General features: G+C 46.4%; 1 protein-coding gene across 2 annotated transcripts in view; it reads right to left on the bottom strand.

Moving 5' to 3' along the window:
- The window catches only part of LOC106590587 (E3 ubiquitin-protein ligase MARCHF6), a 42219-nt gene that overhangs the window by 2612 nt on the left and 14838 nt on the right, over nucleotides 1–24769 (bottom strand). Inside the window, exons 18-23 of one of the 2 annotated variants that reach the window (XM_045710984.2) lie at nucleotides 21228–21365; nucleotides 16868–17081; nucleotides 15379–15448; nucleotides 13341–13522; nucleotides 10330–10464; nucleotides 10077–10166 (exon numbers count right to left, since the gene is read on the bottom strand). In XM_045710984.2, the coding sequence (XP_045566940.1) occupies nucleotides 10077–10166; nucleotides 10330–10464; nucleotides 13341–13522; nucleotides 15379–15448; nucleotides 16868–17081; nucleotides 21228–21365 (829 nt within the window). The remainder of the gene's footprint in view (nucleotides 1–10076; nucleotides 10167–10329; nucleotides 10465–13340; nucleotides 13523–15378; nucleotides 15449–16867; nucleotides 17082–21227; nucleotides 21366–24769) is intronic. The other variant, XM_045710986.2, reaches the window with a different exon arrangement.

Below are 24769 nucleotides of genomic sequence, written 5' to 3'. Positions count from 1 at the left end.
CCTTACAGTGAAATGCTGAATACAACAGGTGTAGTAGACCTTACAGTGAAATGCTGAATACAACAGGTGTAGTAGACCTTACAGTGAAATGCTGAATACAACAGGTGTAGTAGACCTTACAGTGAAATGCTGAATACAACAGGTGTAGTAGACCTTACAGTGAAATGCTGAATACAACAGGTGTAGTAGACCTTACAGTGAAATGCTGAATACAACAGGTGTAGTAGACCTTACAGTGAAATGCTGAATACAACAGGTGTAGTAGACCTTACAGTGAAATGCTGAATACAACAGGTGTAGTAGACCTTACAGTGAAATGCTGAATACAACAGGTGTAGTAGACCTTACAGTGAAATGCTGAATACAACAGGTGTAGTAGACCTTACAGTGAAATGCTGAATACAACAGGTGTAGTAGACCTTACAGTGAAATGCTGAATACAACAGGTGTAGTAGACCTTACAGTGAAATGCTGAATACAACAGGTGTAGTAGACCTTACAGTGAAATGCTGAATACAACAGGTGTAGTAGACCTTACAGTGAAATGCTGAATACAACAGGTGTAGTAGACCTTACAGTGAAATGCTGAATACAACAGGTGTAGTAGACCTTACAGTGAAATGCTGAATACAACAGGTGTAGTAGACCTTACAGTGAAATGCTGAATACAACAGGTGTAGTAGACCTTACAGTGAAATGCTGAATACAACAGGTGTAGTAGACCTTACAGTGAAATGCTGAATACAACAGGTGTAGTAGACCTTACAGTGAAATGCTGAATACAACAGGTGTAGTAGACCTTACAGTGAAATGCTGAATACAACAGGTGTAGTAGACCTTACAGTGAAATGCTGAATACAACAGGTGTAGTAGACCTTACAGTGAAATGCTGAATACAACAGGTGTAGTAGACCTTACAGTGAAATGCTGAATACAACAGGTGTAGTAGACCTTACAGTGAAATGCTGAATACAACAGGTGTAGTAGACCTTACAGTGAAATGCTGAATACAACAGGTGTAGTAGACCTTACAGTGAAATGCTGAATACAACAGGTGTAGTAGACCTTACAGTGAAATGCTGAATACAACAGGTGTAGTAGACCTTACAGTGAAATGCTGAATACAACAGGTGTAGTAGACCTTACAGTGAAATGCTGAATACAACAGGTGTAGTAGACCTTACAGTGAAATGCTGAATACAACAGGTGTAGTAGACCTTACAGTGAAATGCTGAATACAACAGGTGTAGTAGACCTTACAGTGAAATGCTGAATACAACAGGTGTAGTAGACCTTACAGTGAAATGCTGAATACAACAGGTGTAGACCTTACAGTGAAATGCTGAATACAACAGGTGTAGACCTTACAGTGAAATGCTGAATACAACAGGTGTAGACCTTACAGTGAAATGCTGAATACAACAGGTGTAGACCTTACAGTGAAATGCTGAATACAACAGGTGTAGACCTTACAGTGAAATGTTTACTTACAAGCCCTTATCCAACAATGCAGTTAGGAATATATTTACAAAATAAACTAAAGTGAAAAAAATAAGTAACAGAAGAAAATGTCATAACAATAACGAGGTTATATACAGGGGGACCGGTACAGAGTCAATGTGGAGGCTATATACAGGGTGTTACGGTACAGAGTCAATGTGGAGGCTATATACAGGGAGTACTGGTACAGAGTCAATGTGGAGGCTATATACAGGGGGAACCGGTACAGAGTCAATGTGGAGGTTATATACAGGGTGTTACGGTACAGAGTCAATGTGGAGACTATATACAGGGTGTTACGGTACAGAGTCAATGTGGAGACTATATACAGGGTGTTACGGTACAGAGTCAATGTGGAGGCTATATACAGGGGGTACCGGTACAGAGTCAATGTGGAGGCTATATACAGGGGAACCGGTACAGAGTCAATGTGGAGGCTATATACAGGGGGTACCGGTACAGAGTCAATGTGGAGGTTATATACAGGGTGTTACGGTACAGAGTCAATGTGGAGGCTATATACAGGGGGTACCGGTACAGAGTCAATGTGGAGGCTATATACAGGGGGAACCGGTACAGAGTCAATGTGGAGGCTATATACAGGGGGTACTGGTACAGAGTCAATGTGGAGGCTATATACAGGGGGTACTGGTACAGAGTCAATGTGGAGGCTATATACAGGGGGAACCGGTACAGAGTCAATGTGGAGGCTATATACAGGGGGTACCGGTACAGAGTCAATGTGGAGGCTATATACAGGGGGTACCGGTACAGAGTCAATGTGGAGGCTATATACAGGGGGTACCGGTACAGAGTCAATGTGGAGGTTATATACAGGGGGAACCGGTACAGAGTCAATGTGGAGGCTATATACAGGGGGTACCGGTACAGAGTCAATGTGGAGGCTATATACAGGGGGAACCGGTACAGAGTCAATGTGGAGGTTATATACAGGGGGAACCGGTACAGAGTCAATGTGGAGGCTATATACAGGGGGAACCGGTACAGAGTCAATGTGGAGGCTATATACAGGGGGAACCGGTACAGAGTCAATGTGGAGGTTATATACAGGGAGTACCGGTACAGAGTCAATGTGGAGGCTCTATACAGGGGGAACCGGTACAGAGTCAATGTGGAGGCTATATACAGGGAGTACCGGTACAGAGTCAATGTGGAGGCTATATACAGGGGGTACCGGTACAGAGTCAATGTGGAGGCTATATACAGGGGGTACCGGTACAGAGACAATGTGGAGGCTATATACAGGCGGTACCGGTACAGAGTCAATGTGGAGACTATATACAGGGGGAACCGGTACAGAGTCAATGTGGAGGCTATATACAGGGGGAACCGGTACAGAGTCAATGTGGAGGTTATATACAGGGAGTACCGGTACAGAGTCAATGTGGAGGCTATATACAGGGGGAACCGGTACAGAGTCAATGTGGAGGCTATATACAGGGAGTACCGGTACAGAGTCAATGTGGAGGCTATATACAGGGGGTACTGGTACAGAGTCAATGTGGAGGCTATATACAGGGGGAACCGGTACAGAGTCAATGTGGAGGCTATATACAGGGAGTACCGGTACAGAGTCAATGTGGAGGCTATATACAGGGAGTACCGGTACAGAGTCAATGTGGAGACTATATACAGGGGGTACTGGTACAGAGTCAATGTGGAGACTATATACAGGGGAACCGGTACAGAGTCAATGTGGAGGCTATATACAGGGGGAACCGGTACAGAGTCAATGTGGAGGCTATATACAGGGGGTACCGGTACAGAGTCAATGTGGAGACTATATACAGGGGGTACCGGTACAGAGTCAATGTGGAGACTATATACAGGTGGTACCGGTACAGAGTCAATGTGGAGGCTATATACAGGGGGAACCGGTACAGAGTCAATGTGGAGGCTATATACAGGGAGTACCGGTACAGAGTCAATGTGGAGGCTATATACAGGGGGTACTGGTACAGAGTCAATGTGGAGGCTATATACAGGGGGAACCGGTACAGAGTCAATGTGGAGGCTATATACAGGGAGTACCGGTACAGAGTCAATGTGGAGGCTATATACAGGGAGTACCGGTACAGAGTCAATGTGGAGACTATATACAGGGGGTACTGGTACAGAGTCAATGTGGAGACTATATACAGGGGAACCGGTACAGAGTCAATGTGGAGGCTATATACAGGGGGAACCGGTACAGAGTCAATGTGGAGGCTATATACAGGGGGAACCGGTACAGAGTCAATGTGGAGACTATATACAGGGGGTACCGGTACAGAGTCAATGTGGAGACTATATACAGGTGGTACCGGTACAGAGTCAATGTGGAGACTATATACAGGGGGGAACCGGTACAGAGTCAATGTGGAGGCTATATACAGGGGGTACCGGTACAGAGTCAATGTGGAGACTATATACAGGGTGTTACGGTACAGAGTCAATGTGGAGGCTATATACAGGGGGTACCGGTACAGAGTCAATGTGGAGGCTATATACAGGGGAACCGGTACAGAGTCAATGTGGAGGCTATATACAGGGGGTACCGGTACAGAGTCAATGTGGAGGTTATATACAGGGTGTTACGGTACAGAGTCAATGTGGAGGCTATATACAGGGGGTACCGGTACAGAGTCAATGTGGAGGCTATATACAGGGGGAACCGGTACAGAGTCAATGTGGAGGCTATATACAGGGGGTACCGGTACAGAGTCAATGTGGAGGCTATATACAGGGGGTACCGGTACAGAGTCAATGTGGAGGCTATATACAGGGGGAACCGGTACAGAGTCAATGTGGAGGCTATATACAGGGGGTACCGGTACAGAGTCAATGTGGAGGTTATATACAGGGGGAACCGGTACAGAGTCAATGTGGAGGCTATATACAGGGGGTACCGGTACAGAGTCAATGTGGAGGCTATATACAGGGGGAACCGGTACAGAGTCAATGTGGAGGTTATATACAGGGGGAACCGGTACAGAGTCAATGTGGAGGCTATATACAGGGGGAACCGGTACAGAGTCAATGTGGAGGCTATATACAGGGGGAACCGGTACAGAGTCAATGTGGAGGTTATATACAGGGAGTACCGGTACAGAGTCAATGTGGAGGCTCTATACAGGGGGAACCGGTACAGAGTCAATGTGGAGGCTATATACAGGGAGTACCGGTACAGAGTCAATGTGGAGACTATATACAGGGGGTACCGGTACAGAGTCAATGTGGAGACTATATACAGGTGGTACCGGTACAGAGTCAATGTGGAGACTATATACAGGGGGGAACCGGTACAGAGTCAATGTGGAGGCTATATACAGGGGGTACTGGTACAGAGTCAATGTGGAGGCTATATACAGGGGGTACCGGTACAGAGTCAATGTGGAGGCTATATACAGGGGGTACCGGTACAGAGACAATGTGGAGGCTATATACAGGGGGTACCGGTACAGAGTCAATGTGGAGACTATATACAGGGGGAACAGGTACAGAGTCAATGTGGAGGCTATATACAGGGGGAACCGGTACAGAGTCAATGTGGAGGCTATATACAGGGGGTACCGGTACAGAGTCAATGTGGAGACTATATACAGGGGGTACCGGTACAGAGTCAATGTGGAGACTATATACAGGTGGTACCGGTACAGAGTCAATGTGGAGGCTATATACAGGGGGAACCGGTACAGAGTCAATGTGGAGGCTATATACAGGGAGTACCGGTACAGAGTCAATGTGGAGGCTATATACAGGGGGTACTGGTACAGAGTCAATGTGGAGGCTATATACAGGGGGAACCGGTACAGAGTCAATGTGGAGGCTATATACAGGGAGTACCGGTACAGAGTCAATGTGGAGGCTATATACAGGGAGTACCGGTACAGAGTCAATGTGGAGACTATATACAGGGGGTACTGGTACAGAGTCAATGTGGAGACTATATACAGGGGGAACCGGTACAGAGTCAATGTGGAGGCTATATACAGGGGGTACCGGTACAGAGTCAATGTGGAGACTATATACAGGGGGTACCGGTACAGAGTCAATGTGGAGACTATATACAGGTGGTACCGGTACAGAGTCAATGTGGAGACTATATACAGGGGGGAACCGGTACAGAGTCAATGTGGAGGCTATATACAGGGGGTACTGGTACAGAGTCAATGTGGAGGCTATATACAGGGGGAACCGGTACAGAGTCAATGTGGAGGCTATATACAGGGGGTACTGGTACAGAGTCAATGTGGAGGCTATATACAGGGGGTACCGGTACAGAGTCAATGTGGAGGCTATATACAGGGGGTACCGGTACAGAGACAATGTGGAGGCCATATACAGGGGGTACCGGTACAGAGTCAATGTGGAGACTATATACAGGGGGAACCGGTACAGAGTCAATGTGGAGGCTATATACAGGGGGAACCGGTACAGAGTCAATGTGGAGGTTATATACAGGGAGTACCGGTACAGAGTCAATGTGGAGGCTATATACAGGGGGAACTGGTACAGAGTCAATGTGGAGGCTATATACAGGGAGTACCGGTACAGAGTCAATGTGGAGGCTATATACAGGGGGTACTGGTACAGAGTCAATGTGGAGGCTATATACAGGGGGAACCGGTACAGAGTCAATGTGGAGGCTATATACAGGGAGTACCGGTACAGAGTCAATGTGGAGGCTATATACAGGGAGTACCGGTACAGAGTCAATGTGGAGGCTATATACAGGGAGTACCGGTACAGAGTCAATGTGGAGACTATATACAGGGGGTACTGGTACAGAGTCAATGTGGAGACTATATACAGGGGAACCGGTACAGAGTCAATGTGGAGGCTATATACAGGGGGAACCGGTACAGAGTCAATGTGGAGGCTATATACAGGGGGTACTGGTACAGAGTCAATGTGGAGGCTATATACAGGGGGAACCGGTACAGAGTCAATGTGGAGGCTATATACAGGGAGTACCGGTACAGAGTCAATGTGGAGGCTATATACAGGGAGTACCGGTACAGAGTCAATGTGGAGACTATATACAGGGGGTACTGGTACAGAGTCAATGTGGAGACTATATACAGGGGAACCGGTACAGAGTCAATGTGGAGGCTATATACAGGGGGAACCGGTACAGAGTCAATGTGGAGGCTATATACAGGGGGTACCGGTACAGAGTCAATGTGGAGACTATATACAGGGGGTACCGGTACAGAGTCAATGTGGAGACTATATACAGGTGGTACCGGTACAGAGTCAATGTGGAGACTATATACAGGGGGGAACCGGTACAGAGTCAATGTGGAGGCTATATACAGGGGGTACCGGTACAGAGTCAATGTGGAGGCTATATACAGGGGGAACCGGTACAGAGTCAATGTGGAGGCTATATACAGGGGGTACCGGTACAGAGTCAATGTGGAGGTTATATACAGGGGGTACTGGTACAGAGTCAATGTGGAGGTTATATACAGGGGAACCGGTACAGAGTCAATGTGGAGGCTATATACAGGGGAACCGGTACAGAGTCAATGTGGAGGCTATATACAGGGGGAACCGGTACAGAGTCAATGTGGAGGCTATATACAGGGGGTACCGGTACAGAGTCAATGTGGAGACTATATACAGGGGGAACCGGTACAGAGTCAATGTGGAGGCTATATACAGGGGGAACCGGTACAGAGTCAATGTGGAGGTTATATACAGGGAGTACCGGTACAGAGTCAATGTGGAGGCTATATACAGGGGGAACCGGTACAGAGTCAATGTGGAGGCTATATACAGGGAGTACCGGTACAGAGTCAATGTGGAGGCTATATACAGGGGGTACTGGTACAGAGTCAATGTGGAGGCTATATACAGGGGGAACCGGTACAGAGTCAATGTGGAGGCTATATACAGGGAGTACCGGTACAGAGTCAATGTGGAGGCTATATACAGGGAGTACCGGTACAGAGTCAATGTGGAGACTATATACAGGTGGTACCGGTACAGAGTCAATGTGGAGACTATATACAGGGGGGAACCGGTACAGAGTCAATGTGGAGGCTATATACAGGGGGTACTGGTACAGAGTCAATGTGGAGGCTATATACAGGGGGAACCGGTACAGAGTCAATGTGGAGGCTATATACAGGGGGTACTGGTACAGAGTCAATGTGGAGGCTATATACAGGGGGTACCGGTACAGAGTCAATGTGGAGGCTATATACAGGGGGTACCGGTACAGAGACAATGTGGAGGCTATATACAGGGGGTACCGGTACAGAGTCAATGTGGAGACTATATACAGGGGGAACCGGTACAGAGTCAATGTGGAGGCTATATACAGGGGGAACCGGTACAGAGTCAATGTGGAGGTTATATACAGGGAGTACCGGTACAGAGTCAATGTGGAGGCTATATACAGGGGGAACTGGTACAGAGTCAATGTGGAGGCTATATACAGGGAGTACCGGTACAGAGTCAATGTGGAGGCTATATACAGGGGGTACTGGTACAGAGTCAATGTGGAGGCTATATACAGGGGGAACCGGTACAGAGTCAATGTGGAGGCTATATACAGGGAGTACCGGTACAGAGTCAATGTGGAGGCTATATACAGGGAGTACCGGTACAGAGTCAATGTGGAGACTATATACAGGGGGTACTGGTACAGAGTCAATGTGGAGACTATATACAGGGGAACCGGTACAGAGTCAATGTGGAGGCTATATACAGGGGGAACCGGTACAGAGTCAATGTGGAGGCTATATACAGGGGGTACTGGTACAGAGTCAATGTGGAGACTATATACAGGGGGTACCGGTACAGAGTCAATGTGGAGACTATATACAGGTGGTACCGGTACAGAGTCAATGTGGAGGCTATATACAGGGGGAACCGGTACAGAGTCAATGTGGAGGCTATATACAGGGAGTACCGGTACAGAGTCAATGTGGAGGCTATATACAGGGGGTACTGGTACAGAGTCAATGTGGAGGCTATATACAGGGGGAACCGGTACAGAGTCAATGTGGAGGCTATATACAGGGGGAACCGGTACAGAGTCAATGTGGAGGCTATATACAGGGAGTACCGGTACAGAGTCAATGTGGAGACTATATACAGGGGGTACTGGTACAGAGTCAATGTGGAGACTATATACAGGGGAACCGGTACAGAGTCAATGTGGAGGCTATATACAGGGGGAACCGGTACAGAGTCAATGTGGAGGCTATATACAGGGGGTACTGGTACAGAGTCAATGTGGAGACTATATACAGGGGGTACCGGTACAGAGTCAATGTGGAGACTATATACAGGTGGTACCGGTACAGAGTCAATGTGGAGACTATATACAGGGGGGAACCGGTACAGAGTCAATGTGGAGGCTATATACAGGGGGTACTGGTACAGAGTCAATGTGGAGGCTATATACAGGGGGAACCGGTACAGAGTCAATGTGGAGGCTATATACAGGGGGTACTGGTACAGAGTCAATGTGGAGGCTATATACAGGGGGTACCGGTACAGAGTCAATGTGGAGGCTATATACAGGGGGTACCGGTACAGAGTTAATGTGGAGGCTATATACAGGGGGAACCGGTACAGAGTCAATGTGGAGGCTATATACAGGGGGTACCAGTACAGAGTCAATGTGGAGGCTATATACAGGGGGTACCGGTACAGAGTCAATGTGGAGGTTATATACAGGGGGAACCGGTACAGAGTCAATGTGGAGGTTATATACAGGGGGAACCGGTACAGAGTCAATGTGGAGACTATATACAGGGGGGTACTGGTACAGAGTCAATGTGGAGGCTATATACAGGGGGAACCGGTACAGAGTCAATGTGGAGACTATATACAGGGAGTACTGGTACAGAGTCAATGTGGAGGCTATATACAGGGGGAACCGGTACAGAGTCAATGTGGAGGCTATATACAGGGGGTACCGGTACCGAGTCAATGTGGAGACTATATATAGGGGGTACTGGTACAGAGTCAATGTGGAGACTATATACAGGGAGTACTGGTACAGAGTCAATGTGGAGGTTATATACAGGGGGTACCGGTACCGAGTCAATGTGGAGACTATATACAGGGGGAACCGGTACCGAGTCAATGTGCAGGGGACAGGTTAGTCAAGGTCATTTGTAAAGTGACTATGCATAGATTATGAACAGCGAGTAGCAGCAGTGTACAAACAAATGTAAATAGTCCGGGTGGCCATTTGATTAATTGTTCAGGAGTCTTATGGCTTGGGGGTAGAAGCTGTTAAGGAGCCTCTTGGACCTAGACTTGGGGCTTAGGTACCGCTTGCCGTGGGGTAGCAGAGAGAACAGTCTATGACTAGGGTCACTGGAGTCTTCGAAAAAAGATTGGGCCTTCCTCGACACCGCCTGGTATAGAGGTCCTGGATATCAGGAAGCTTGGCCCCAGTGATGTACTGGGCCCTACGCACTACCCTCTGTAGCACCTTACGGTCAGAGGCCGAACAATTCAATTAGTCACAACGGAAAGAGTTGGTCAAACTTCGTGTGAGATTGATCATTGTATAAGGGATAATGGCGTGGTGTAGGGTAACACACCTGCTCTATGACTGTCTTCAGCCACCACTGTGGACCCATGAGGGTGATGGCAGCGATGATTTTGGCATGGAGCACCCCCAGAGCCCAGTCCTACACACAATATAAAAAAACTGTGACCTTTCCTATCACACACACACCACACACACACAAAAGATACCATATAAAAAAAAATGTGACCTTTCCTATCACACAGACACACAAAAGATACCATATAAAAAAAACAGTGACCTTTACTATTACACACACACAGTACCTGCCAGGGGTAGAAGAGAGGCGTCTGGTCCAGAGGAACACGTAGGGGAGCAACGATGACCAGTTCAAACAGCAGGCCCAGTAGTAGAGGGATAACACCAGCCACCAGCAACGCTACTACCAGGGTCTTCAGAATCTACACACACACACACACACACACACACACACACACACACACACACACACAAAGGTAAGACATGATTGGATGTTGAAATATAAATGATAATGGCATGAAGATCTTGACCCTGGACATACAGCCACCTCCATAACCAGTACAGCCTACTACAGTCCATCTTCCTCTATACATAACTAGTACAGCCACTACAGTCCATCTTCCTCTATACATAACCAGTACAGCCTACTACAGTCCATCTTCCTCTATACATAACCAGTACAGCCTACTACAGTCCATCTTCCTCTATACATAACCAGTACAGCCTACTACAGTCCATCTTCCTCTATACATAACTAGTACAGCCTACTACAGTCCATCTTCCTCTATACATAACTAGTACAGCCTACTACAGTCCATCTTCCTCTATACATAACCAGTACAGCCTACTACAGTCCATCTTCCTCTATACATAACTAGTACAGCCTACTACAGTCCATCTTCCTCTATACATAACCAGTACAGCCTACTACAGTCCATCTTCCTCTATACATAACCAGTACAGCCTACTACAGTCCATCTTCCTCTATACATAACCAGTACAGCCTACTACAGTCCATCTTCCTCTATACATAACCAGTACAGCCTACTACAGTCCATCTTCCTCTATACATAACCAGTACAGCCTACTACAGTCCATCTTCCTCTATACATAACCAGTACAGCCTACTACAGTCCATCTTCCTCTATACATAACTAGTACAGCCTACTACAGTCCATCTTCCTCTATACATAACCAGTACAGCCTACTACAGTCCATCTTCCTCTATACATAACCAGTACAGCCTACTACAGTCCATCTTCCTCTATACATAACCAGTACAGCCTACTACAGTCCATCTTCCTCTATACATAACTAGTACAGCCTACTACAGTCCATCTTCCTCTATACATAACCAGTACAGCCTACTACAGTCCATCTTCCTCTATACATAAACAGTACAGCCTACTACAGTCCATCTTCCTCTATACATAACTAGTACAGCCTACTACAGTCCATCTTCCTCTATACATAACCAGTACAGCCTACTACAGTCCATCTTCCTCTATACACACCTCCAGAAAAGAGGATTTGGTCATTATTAGGATCCCAATTAGCCGCTGCAAAAGCATTCGCTACTCTTCCTGGGGTCCACATGAAACAGGACATGATACATAGTACAGAATATAATTAAAGGACTGAAACACAAATCTAAAAACATCACAGTCTATATATTACTACATACAAACAATATCTAGCTGTAATACATACAGCACTACAGTGCAAATTACAATACAAGATGCATAAAATGGCTGTCTCTCTTCACAGTCCCCTTTGTGCAGTAAGGTGTTCTTTTATCTGGGTTTTTTTAACTGTTTTTATTACTAGCCTGAGTTACCTGGGTTACCAGAGAGTTCCATGTAGTCATGGCTCTGTTTAATACTGTGTGTTCCCCAGCCTCTGTTCTGGACCTGGAGACGGTGAAGAAAACTTTGGTTGCATGTCTGGTGTTGCAGTCCGAACTGTGAGCCAACTGCTTGGACAGACAGGTCGGTACCTTCAACACCTCAACACCTCACACCAAGACCAACAGTGATGCAGTCAATCTCTCCTCATCTTTGAGCTGTAACTTCCCCTCCGTGTACATTAAGTGAGATACGTGCTGCTTTGTTCTGGACCAACTGTAATTTACCTATGTCCTTCTTTGCCGCACATGACCACACAGCTAGGCAGTAGTCCAGGTGTGACAAAACTTAGGCCTGTTGGTCATGTCTGGTCGACTGAGATGTCAAGGCAGAGCAACACCCCATCACGGACAGACCTCCTCCCATTTTAGCAACCATAGAGTCGATCTGTTTTGACCATGACAGCTTGCTATCTAGGGTTACACCTAGCAGTCGTCTCCTCAATGTGCTCAATAGCCACATTATTCAACAATAGGTGTAAACAAGGTTTAGCGTTGAGGAGACGACTGCTAGGTGTCAGTCTGTTACATCTGGAGTATTTCTCTTGTCTTATCCGGTGTCCTGTGTGAATTTAAATATGCTCTCTCTAATTCTCTTTCTTTCTTTCTTTCTCTCTTTCTTTCTTTCTTTCTTTCTTTCTTTCTTTCTCTCGGAGGAGCTGAGCCCTAGGACCATGCCTCAGGACTACCTGGCATGATGACTCCTTGCTGTCCCCAGTCCACCTGGCCGTGCTGCTGCTCCAGTTTCAACTGTTCTGCCTGCGGCTATGGAACCCTGACCTGTTCACCGGACGTGCTTGTTGCACCCTCGACAACTACTATGATTATTATTATTTGACCATGCTGGTCATTTATGAACATTTTAACATCTTGACCATGTTCTGTTATAATATCCACCCGGCACAGCCAGAAGAGGACTGGCCACCCCTCATAGCCTGGTTCCTCTCTAGGTTTCTTCCTAGGTTTTGGCCTTTCTAGGGAGTTTTTCCTAGGGAGTTTTTCCTAGCCACCGTGCTTCTTTCACATGCATTGCTTGCTGTTTGGGGTTTTAGGCTGGGTTTCTGTACAGCACTTTGAGATATCAGCTGATGTACGAAGGGCTATATAAATACATTTGATTTGATTTGTCTCCAAAATGATGCTTTTAGTTGAGATATTTAGCGGCAGTCTATTGCTAGATACCCATCCTAAAACTGACTGGAGCTCTCCGTTGTATTTTACTGTTGAGTTGTCAGCGTACATAGACACAGAGTCGACATAGACACAGAGTCGACATAGACACAGAGTCGACATAGACACAGAGTCGACATAGACACACAGGCTTCATTTCAAGGCCGGCTGCCACACTTAACTGAATTTGCACGAGAGAGGAAAACCCTCTGGGGCCACTCTTACCATGAGGCTCCACTCCTGGACTTTGACCATGATGATGGTGCGTCCCTGGGGCATCCAGGCCAACAGCACGGTGGCACCGCGGATGGACAGCCAGCACACGTACAGACCACACGCTGCTGTATACAGCTCATGGATCTTCGAGCTGCCTGTCCAGAACGACATCAGCCATCGGCCCGCAAACACTTCACCACACACATTAAAAACAGAACCATGGCCTTTAGTGTCCTTTCCAAACATTCAGGTTAGTCATTCCAGGTGAGATTCCTTTACAACTACTCCAGTATTTAGATCAAATAAGTCCACTTATTTCCGCGCAGTTCAATTAGATTTAAAACAATACTAAGAAGGTGTGTCGATAGATGAGAGAGATTAGTGTTGGGGATGCTATTCTGAAAATATAGCTTACCAAGCTACCAATTACTTCACACTGGAAGAAGTCAAGCTACCCTTAAGAAAAATATAGTTTACTGAACTAAATGTGAGAGTTCAGTGACCAGTCGGAGGAAGACGATGCGACAGCACCCTCCTCAGGGGATTGGTACTCAGTGTAAAGGGGGATTGGTACTCAGTGTAAAGGGGGATTGGTACTCAGTGTAAAGGGGATTGGTACTCAGTGTAAAGGGGGATTGGTACTCAGTGTAAAGGGGGATTGGTACTCAGTGTAAAGGGGGATTGGTACTCAGTGTAAAGGGGGATTGGTACTCAGTGTAAAGGGGGATTGGTACTCAGTGTAAAGGGGGATTGGTACTCAGTGTAAAGGGGGATTGGTACTCAGTGTAAAGGGGATTGGTACTCAGTGTAAAGGGGATTGGTACACACCTGGGCCCACTAATTGCTTTGCGTTTTCCTCTATATAGGAGTGCCAGGAGAGGAGCTGGGTGAGGACGTCAGTGTTTCCTACCTCAGAGAAAGCATCTGTGACTGGGTACCTGTCTCTCTGTTAACCTAGGCAGGTTTTAGGTAGACAGACGCGTTCCTCCTGTAACTGTTACGTGTAGACGACAGTCTAAGACAGGTTTTAGGTAGACAGACGCGTTCCTCCTGTAACTGTTACGTGTAGACGACAGTCTAAGACAGGTTTTAGGTAGACAGACGCGTTCCTCCTGTAACTGTTATGTGTAGACGACAGTCTAAGACAGGTTTTAGGTAGACAGACGCGTTCCTCCTGTAACTGTTATGTGTAGACGACAGTCTAAGACAGGTTTTAGGTAGACAGACGCGTTCCTCCTGTAACTGTTACGTGTAGACGACAGTCTAAGACAGGAGTAGCCGTCTGTTGTTTTGCATTCCCTTTTCAGCCACGGCCTTTTGGTCGACGGATTAGTTTATGTTTATTTGTTTTGTTACGCTGGTGTTTCAGCGCTGGACGTTACCTGTACTGGAGTTATTTACTCGTTCGAAAGAAGACCCGTTTAGTAAACGATACAAAAGAAAAGGAACCACAAGCACTGCCTCGGGTCTGTTCATGTCATACCTCCCACCGGTTTTAGGGTGCTTCGGACTAGCTGATCTGTTCGAGTTCATTTGAAAACAAGCTACTTTGTGATAGGTTATCATATCTAAACATATCCCTACAGAGTCAGATGTTAACACAATGTGTAATTTAGCCTATTAAACAAACAAAAAAAATAAGTTTCAACTGAGAACTAGGCCAGTCTAATGCTGAAAAAAAACTAAAAACTTGTGTGTAGTTCCAGTAGTTAGCTACATGTAAAAAAATAAGTTATTCATTACTGAAAACACTACCAAGATTTCCGTGGAGGCTGGTGGGAGGAGCTATAGGAGGACGGTGTCATTGTAAAGGCTGGAATGGAATAAATGGAACAGAGTCAAACATGTGGCTTCCATATCTTTGCTGTGTTTGATACCGTTCCATTCAAGCCCTTAGTGACCCCATCCTCCTATAGCTCCTCCCACCAGCCTCTACTGCAAGATTTGAATTTAGTTCAACTTCCCACTGAAAAATATAGTTAAATTACTGGTTGAACTACATGTTGTTCACGACTCCCCCAACAATGACTTAAGGTTGATGTCTCACCTGGTAATATCAGACACACCAGACTGGAAACCAGCAGGGTGACACACATGAACCCGATCAGCAAGACGATCTACAGACAGGAGAGAGACATTCAAGTGGTTACATGTCCTGAAGGGGAAGCGTAGGGGTCGGTGGTAGTGTGTAGTGTAACTGACCCTGAAGGGGAAGCGTAGGGGACGGTGGTAGTGTAACTGACCCTGAAGGGGAAGCGTAGGGGTCGGTGGTAGTGTAACTGACCCTGAAGGGGAAGCGTAGGGGACGGTGGTAGTGTAACTGACCCTGAAGGGGAAGCGTAGGGGTCGGTGGTAGTGTGTAGTGTAACTGACCCTGAAGGGGAAGCGTAGGGGTCGGTGGTAGTGTGTAGTGTAACTGACCCTGAAGGGGAAGCGTAGGGGTCGGTGGTAGTGTGTAGTGTGACTGACCCTGAAGGGGAAGCGTAGGGGACGGTGGTAGTGTAACTGACCCTGAAGGGGAAGCGTAGGGGTCGGTGGTAGTGTAACTGACCCTGAAGGGGAAGCATAGGGGTCGGTGGTAGTGTAACTGACCCTGAAGGGGAAGCGTAGGGGTCGGTGGTAGTGTGTAGTGTAACTGACCCTGAAGGGGAAGCGTAGGGGTCGGTGGTAGTGTAACTGACCCTGAAGGGGAAGCGTAGGGGTCGGTGGTAGTGTGTAGTGTAACTGACCCTGAAGGGGAAGCGTAGGGGTCGGTGGTAGTGTGTAGTGTAACTGACCCTGAAGGGGAAGCGTAGGGGCCGGTGGTAGTGTAACTGACCCTGAAGGGGAAGCGTAGGGGTCGGTGGTAGTGTGTAGTGTAACTGACCCTGAAGGGGAAGCGTAGGGGTCGGTGGTAGTGTAACTGACCCTGAAGGGGAAGCGTAGGGGTCGGTGGTAGTGTAACTGACCCTGAAGGGGAAGCGTAGGGGTCGGTGGTAGTGTGTAGTGTAACTGACCCTGAAGGGGAAGCGTAGGGGTCGGTGGTAGTGTGTAGTGTAACTGACCCTGAAGGGGAAGCGTAGGGGTCGGTGGTAGTGTGTAGTGTAACTGACCCTGAAGGGGAAGCGTAGGGGTCGGTGGTAGTGTGTAGTGTAACTGACCCTGAAGGGGAAGCGTAGGGGTCGGTGGTAGTGTAACTGACCCTGAAGGGGAAGCGTAGGGGTCGGTGGTAGTGTAACTGACCCTGAAGGGGAAGCGTAGGGGTCGGTGGTAGTGTAACTGACCCTGAAGGGGAAGCGTAGGGGTCGGTGGTAGTGTGTAGTGTAACTGACCCTGAAGGGGAAGCGTAGGGGTCGGTGGTAGTGTAACTGACCCTGAAGGGGAAGCGTAGGGGTCGGTGGTAGTGTAACTGACCCTGAAGGGGAAGCGTAGGGGACAGTGGTAGTGTGTAGTGTGACTGACCCTGAAGGGGAAGCGTAGGGGTAGGGGTCGGTGGTAGTGTGTAGTGTAACTGACCCTGAAGGGGAAGCGTAGGGGCCGGTGGTAGTGTAACTGACCCTGAAGGGGAAGCGTAGGGGCCGGTGGTAGGGTTGGAAACCGATAGGTCCTCCCTGCTGTAGTATGGCCTGATGGGCTGCATGAAGCCCCTCCCCCACAGCAGGGGCGGGGTTAGCGTTGTTGTTGTTATGGTGACCGGGAGCAGGGTTGTTGTTGACAGGCTGGTTAGCATCATTGTCTTCCTGTTCTCCGAGCAGGTAAGAGTGGAGGTCTCTGAAAGGGGGGAGAGGAGGAGGTGAAAAGGAGAAGGTAGAGAAAGTGACCTAACAAATATATACTTCATGTTACGGGTCTGTAGCTACAATGAAAGAACACTTTGGGAGTGTGTGTATAGGTATAGTGTATAAGTGTAGTGTATAGTGTGTATAGGTGTAGTGTAGAGGTGTAGTGTATAGTGTGTAGTGTATAGTGTGCATAGGTGTAGTGTATAGTGTGTATAGGTATAGTGTATAAGTGTAGTGTATAGTGTGTATAGGTGTAGTGTAGAGGTGTAGTGTATAGTGTGTAGTGTATAGTGTGCATAGGTGTAGTGTATAGTGTAAATAGGTATAGTGTATAGTGTGTATAGGTGTAGTGTGTATAGTGTATAGGTGTAGTGTATAGTGTGTATAGGTATAGTGTAGTGTATAGTGTGTATAGGTGTAGTGTATAGTGTGTATAGGTGTAGTGTATAGGTGTAGTGTATAGTGTGTATAGGTGTATAGGTATAGTGTATAAGGTGTAGTGTATAGTGTGTAGTGTATAGTGTGTATAGGTATAGTGTATAGTGTGTATAGGTATAGTGTATAAGGTATAGTGTATAGTGTGTATAGGTGTAGTGTAGAGGTGTAGTGTATAGTGTGTAGTGTATAGTGTGTATAGGTGTAGTGTATAGTGTAAATAGGTATAGTGTATAGTGTGTATAGGTGTATAGGTGTAGTGTATAGTGTGTATAGGTGTAGTGTATAGGTGTATAGGTATAGTGTATAGTGTGTATAGGTGTAGTGTGTATAGTGTATAGGTGTAGTGTATAGTGTGTATAGGTATAGTGTATAGTGTGTATAGGTATAGTGTATAGTAGTGTATAGGTGTAGTGTATAGTGTGTATAGGTGTAGTGTATAGGTGTAGTGTATAGTGTGATAGTGTGTATAGGTGTAGTGTATAGTGTGTATAGGTGTAGGTATAGTGTGTATAGGTATAGTGTATAGTGTAGTGTATAGTGTGTAGTGTATAGTGTGTATAGGTATAGTGTATAGTGTGTATAGGTATAGTGTAGTGTAGGTGTAGTGTATAGTGTGTATAGGTGTAGTGTATAGTGTGTATAGTGTATAGTGTGTATAGGTGTAGTGTATAGTGTGTATAGGTGTAGTGTATAGTGTGTATAGGTGTAGTGTATAGTGTGTATAGGTGTAGTGTATAGTGTGTATAGGTGTAGTGTATAGTGTGTATAGGTGTAGTGTATAGTGTGTATAGGTGTAGTGTATAGTGTGTATAGGTGTAGTGTATAGTGTGTATAGGTGTAGTGTATAGGTGTAGTGTATAGTGTGTATAGGTGTAGTGTATAGGTGTAGTGTATAGTGTGTATAGGTGTAGTGTATAGTGTGTATAGGTATAGTGTGTATAGGTGTAGTGTATAGGTGTAGTGTATAGTGTGTATAGGTGTAGTGTATAGGTGTAGTGTATAGGTGTAGTGTATAGTGTATAGGTATAGTGTAGTGTATAGGTGTAGTGTATAGGTGTAGTGTATAGTGTGTATAGGTATAGTGTATAGTGTGTATAGGTGTAGTGTATAGTGTGTATAGGTGTAGTGTATAGTGTGTATAGGTGTATAGTGTGTATAGGTATAGTGTATAGGTGTAGTGTATAGTGTGTAGTGTATAGTGTGTATAGGTGTAGTGTATAGTGTGTAGTGTATAGTGTGTATAGGTGTAGTGTATAGGTGTAGTGTATAGTGGGTATAGTGTATAGTGTGTATAGGTATAGTGTATAGGTGTAGTGTATAGTGTGTATAGGTGTAGTGTATAGGTGTAGTGTATAGTGTGTATAGGTGTAGTGTATAGTGTGTATAGGTGTATAGTGTGTATAGGTATAGTGTATAGTGTAGTGTATAGTGTATAGTGTGTATAGGTGTAGTGTATAGTGTGTATAGGTGTAGTGTATAGTGTGTATAGGTGTAGTGTATAGGTGTAGTGTATAGTGTATAGTAGTGTATAGTGTGTATAGTGTGTATAGGTGTAGTGTATAGGTGTAGTGTATAGTGTGTATAGGTGTAGTGTATAGTGTGTATAGGTGTAGTGTATAGTGTGTATAGGTGGTGTATAGTGTGTATAGGTGTAGTGTATAGTGTGTATAGGTGTAGTGTATAGTGTGTATAGGTGTAGTGTATAGGTGTAGTGTATAGTGTGTATAGGTGTAGTGTATAGTGTGTATAGGTGTATAGTGTGTATAGGTATAGTGTATAGTGTGTATAGTGTATAGTGTATAGTGTGTATAGGTATAGTGTATAGTAGTGTATAGGTGTAGTGTATAGGTGTAGTGTATAGTGTGTATAGGTGTAGTGTATAGTGTGTATAGGTATAGTGTAGTGTATAGGTGTAGTGTATAGGTGTAGTGTATAGTGTGTATAGTGTGTATAGGTGTAGTGTATAGTGTGTATAGGTGTAGTGTATAGTGTGTATAGGTGTAGTGTATAGTGTGTATAGGTGTAGTGTATAGGTGTAGTGTATAGTGTGTATAGGTGTAGTGTATAGGTGTAGTGTATAGTGTGTATAGGTGTAGTGTATAGTGTGTATAGGTATAGTGTATAGTGTGTATAGGTATAGTGTATAGTGTGTAGTAGGTATAGTGTGTATAGGTGTAGTGTATAGGTGTAGTGTATAGTGTGTATAGGTGTAGTGTATAGTGTGTATAGGTGTAGTGTATAGTGTGTATAGGTGTAGTGTATAGTGTGTATAGGTGTAGTGTATAGGTGTATAGTGTGTATAGGTCTAGTGTATAGTGTGTATAGGTGTAGTGTATAGTGTGTATAGGTGTAGTGTATAGGTGTATAGTGTGTATAGGTGTAGTGTATAGGTGTAGTGTATAGTGTGTATAGGTGTAGTGTATAGGTGTAGTGTATAGTGTGTATAGGTGTAGTGTATAGGTGTAGTGTATAGGTATAGTGTGTATAGGTGTAGTGTATAGTGTGTATAGGTATAGTGTAGTGTATAGTGTGTATAGTGTATAGTGTGTATAGGTGTAGTGTATAGTGTGTATAGGTGTAGTGTATAGTGTGTATAGGTGTAGTGTATAGTGTGTATAGGTGTAGTGTATAGGTGTATAGGTATAGTGTATAGTGTGTATAGGTGTAGTGTATAGTGTGTATAGGTGTAGTGTATAGTGTGTATAGGTGTAGTGTATAGGCGTAGTGTATAGTGTGTATAGGTGTAGTGTATAGGTGTAGTGTATAGTGTGTATAGGTATAGTGTATAGTGTGTATAGGTATAGTGTGTATAGGTGTAGTGTATAGGTGTAGTGTATAGTGTGTATAGGTGTAGTGTATAGGTGTAGTGTATAGGTGTAGTATATAGTGTTTATAGGTATAGTGTAGTGTATAGGTGTAGTGTATAGGTGTAGTGTATAGTGTGTATAGGTATAGTGTATAGTGTGTATAGGTGTAGTGTATAGTGTGTATAGGTGTAGTGTATAGTGTGTATAGGTGTAGTGTATAGGTGTAGTGTAAAGGTATAGTGTATAGTGTGTATAGATATAGTGTATAGGTGTAGTGTATAGTGTCAATAGGTGTAGTGTATAGTGTGTATAGGTGTAGTGTATAGTGTGTATAGGTGTAGTGTATAGTGTGTATAGGTGTAGTGTATAGGTGTAGTGTATAGTGTGTATAAGTGTAGTGTATAGGTGTAGTGTATAGTGTGTATAGGTGTAGTGTATAGTGTGTATAGGTGTAGTGTATAGGTGTAGTGTATAGTGTGTATAGGTGTAGTGTATAGTGTAGTGTATAGTGTGTATAAGTGTAGTGTATAGGTATAGTAAATAGGTGTAGTGTATAGTGTGTATAGGTGTAGTGTATAGGTGTAGTGTATAGTGTGTATAGGTGTAGTGTATAGTGTGTATAGGTGTAGTGTATAGTGTGTATAGGTGTAGTGTATAGTGTGTATAAGTGTAGTGTATAGGTATAGTAAATAGGTGTAGTGTATAGTGTGTATAGGTGTAGCGTATAGTGTGTATAGGTGTAGCGTATAGTGTGTATAGGTGTAGTGTATAGTGTGTATAGGTGTAGTGTATAGTGTGTATAGGTATAGTGTATAGTGTGTATAGGTGTAGCGTATAGTGTGTATAGGTGTAGCGTATAGTGTGTATAGGTGTAGCGTGGATAGACCCACAATAGGTATCCAGCGCTGACGGTCCAGGCCCTGACCAAACCTTTGAGCCACTGGCGTGTGTGACCTTGTTCCAGGAGAGCTGGCAAAACCACCTGCAGTAGCAACAGCTCCAGAGACAACTCACTGACTGGAGCATCACTGGAGGAGAGAGGAGGGGGGAGAGGAGAGAGGAGAGGAGAGAGGAGGGGGGAGAGGAGAGAGGATAGAGGATAGAGGAGGGGGGAGAGAGGAGAGAGGAGGGGGGAGAGAGGAGAGAGGAGGGGGGAGAGGAGAGAGGAGGGGGGAGAGAGGAGAGAGGAGAGAGGAGAGAGGAGGGGGGAGAGAGGAGAGAGGAGGGTGGAGAGAGGAGAGGAGAGAGGATGGGGGAGAGAGGAGAGAGGAAGAGAGGAGGGGGGAGAGAGGAAGAGAGGAGGGGGAGAGGAGAGCGGAGGGGGGAGAGAGGGGAGAGAGAGGGTAGAGGAGGGGGGGAGAGAGGGTAGAGGAGGGGGGGAGAGAGGGTAGAGGAGGGGGGGAGAGAGGGTAGAGGAGGGGGGGAGAGAGGGTAGAGGAGGGGGGGAAAGAGGGTAGAGGAGGGGGGGAGAGAGGGTAGAGGAGGGGGGGAGAGAGGGTAGAGGAGGGGGGGAGAGAGGGTAGAGGAGGGGGGGGAGAGAGGGTAGAGGAGGGGGGGAGAGAGGATAGAGGAAGGGGGGGAAGAGAGGATAGAGGAGGGGGGAAGAGAGGGTAGAGGAAGGGGGGAGAGAGGATAGAGGAGGGGGGGAGAGAGGATAGAGGAGGGGGGAAGAGAGGATAGAGGAGGGGGGAGAGGGAGAGAGGTGGGTGAAGGTATATCACTTACCGGGCATACATCTATATCTAGGCATTTTGATGCTGGGCTGGAACAAAAACCTGCACACACAGCAGCTCTCCAGGACCAGGGTTGGTGACATTGCTGGCCACAGTTGAGCCATGTGAGTGTACCTGTAAAGCGTGACAGTGTAGGACAAGAAGGAGTGTACCTGTAAAGCGTGACGTTGTAGGGGAGGAAGGAGTGTACCTGTAAAGCGTGACGTTGTAGGACAGGTAGGAGTGTACCTGTAAAGCGTGACGTTGTAGGACAGGAAGGAGTGTACCTGTAAAGCGTGACGTTGTAGGGGAGGAAGGAGTGTACCTGTAAAGCGTGATGTTGTAAGGGAGGAAGGAGTGTACCTGTAAAGCGTGACGTTGTAGGACAGGAAGGAGCGTACCTGTAAAGCGTGACGTTGTAGGGGAGGAAGGAGTGTACCTGTAAAGCGTGATGTTGTAAGGGAGGAAGGAGTGTACCTGTAAAGAGTGATGTTGTAGGACAGGAAGGAGTGTACCTGTAAAGCGTGACGTTGTAAGGGAGGAAGGAGTGTACCTGTAAAGCGTGACGTTGTAGGGGAGGAAGGAGTGTACCTGTAAAGCGTGACGTTGTAGGACAGGAAGGAGTGTACCTGTAAAGCGTGACGTTGTAGGGGAGGAAGGAGTGTACCTGTAAAGCGTGATGTTGTAGGACAGGAAGGAGTGTACCTGTAAAGCGTGACGTTGTAGGGGAGGAAGGAGTGTACCTGTAAAGCGTGATGTTGTAAGGGAGGAAGGAGTGTACCTGTAAAGCGTGATGTTGTAAGGGAGGAAGGAGTGTACCTGTAAAGCGTGACGTTGTAGGACAGGAAGGAGTGTACCTGTAAAGCGTGACGTTGTAAGGGAGGAAGGAGTGTACCTGTAAAGCGTGACGTTGTAGGACAGGAAGGAGTGTACCTGTAAAGCGTGACGTTGTAGAACAGGAAGGAGTGTACCTGTAAAGCGTGACGTTGTAGGACAGGAAGGAGTGTACCTGTAAAGCGTGACGTTGTAGGACAGGAAGGAGTGTACCTGTAAAGCGTGACGTTGTAGGACAGGAAGGAGTGTACCTGTAAAGCGTGACGTTGTAAGGGAGGAAGGAGTGTACCTGTAAAGCGTGACGTTGTAAGGGTGGAAGGAGTGTACCTGTAAAGCGTGACGTTGTAGGACAGGAAGGAGTGTACCTGTAAAGCGTGACGTTGTAGGACAGGAAGGAGTGTACCTGTAAAGCGTGACGTTGTAGGACAGGAAGGAGTGTACCTGTAAAGCGTGACGTTGTAGGACAGGAAGGAGTGTACCTGTAAAGCGTGACGTTGTAGGGGAGGAAGGAGTGTACCTGTAAAGCGTGACGTTGTAGGACAGGAAGGAGTGTACCTGTAAAGCGTGACGTTGTAGGACAGGAAGGAGTGTACCTGTAAAGCGTGACGTTGTAGGGGAGGAAGGAGTGTACCTGTAAAGCGTGACGTTGTAGGACAGGAAGGAGTGTACCTGTAAAGCGTGACGTTGTAGGACAGGAAGGAGTGTACCTGTAAAGCGTGACGTTGTAGGACAGGAAGGAGTGTACCTGTAAAGCGTGACGTTGTAGGGGAGGAAGGAGTGTACCTGTAAAGCGTGACGTTGTAGGGGAGGAAGGAGTGTACCTGTAAAGCGTGACGTTGTAGGACAGGAAGGAGTGTACCTGTAAAGCGTGACGTTGTAGGACAGGAAGGAGTGTACCTGTAAAGCGTGACGTTGTAGGGCAGGAAGGAGTGTACCTGTAAAGCGTGATGTTGTAGGACAGGAAGGAGTGTACCAGTAATGCGTGACGTTGTAGGGGAGGAAGGAGTGTACCTGAAAAGCGTGACGTTGTAGGGGAGGAAGGAGTGTACCTGTAAAGCGTGACGTTGTAGGGGAGGAAGGAGTGTACCTGTAATGCGTGACGTTGTAGGGGAGGAAGGAGTGTACCTGTAAAGCGTGACGTTGTAGGGGAGGAAGGAGTGTACCTGTAAAGCGTGACGTTGTAGGGGAGGAAGGAGTGTACCTGTAATGCGTGACGTTGTAGGGGAGGAAGGAGTGTACCTGTAATGCGTGACGTTGTAGGGGAGGAAGGAGTGTACCTGTAATGCGTGACGTTGTAGGGGAGGAAGGAGTGTACCTGTAATGCGTGACGTTGTAGGGGAGGAAGGAGTGTACCTGTAAAGCGTGACGTTGTAGGGGAGGAAGGAGTGTACCTGTAAAGTGTGACGTTGTAGGACAGGAAGGAGTGTACCTGTAATACGTGACGTTGTAGGGGAGGAAGGAGTGTACCTGTAATGCGTGACGTTGTAGGGGAGGAAGGAGTGTACCTGTAATGCGTGACGTTGTAGGGGAGGAAGGAGTGTACCTGTAAAGCGTGACGTTGTAGGGGAGGAAGGCGTGTACCTGTAATGCGTGACGTTGTAGGGGAGGAAGGAGTGTACCTGTAATGCGTGACATTGTAGGACAGGAAGGAGTGTACCTGTAAAGCATGACGTTGTAGGGGAGGAAGGAGTGTACCTGTAAAGCGTGACGTTGTAGGGGAGGAAGGAGTGTACCTGTAAAGCGTGACGTTGTAGGACAGGAAGGAGTGTACCTGTAATACGTGACGTTGTAGGGGAGGAAGGAGTGTACCTGTAATGCGTGACGTTGTAGGGGAGGAAGGAGTGTACCTGTAAAGAGTGACGTTGTAGGGGAGGAAGGAGTGTACC

Source organism: Salmo salar, chromosome 29, assembly GCF_965601325.2.
Source record: "Salmo salar chromosome 29, fSalSal1, whole genome shotgun sequence".
Classification (NCBI taxonomy): Eukaryota; Metazoa; Chordata; class Actinopteri; order Salmoniformes; family Salmonidae; genus Salmo; species Salmo salar.
Note: the sequence above shows the minus strand (reverse complement) of the source record. Positions and strands in the feature narration are given on the sequence as shown.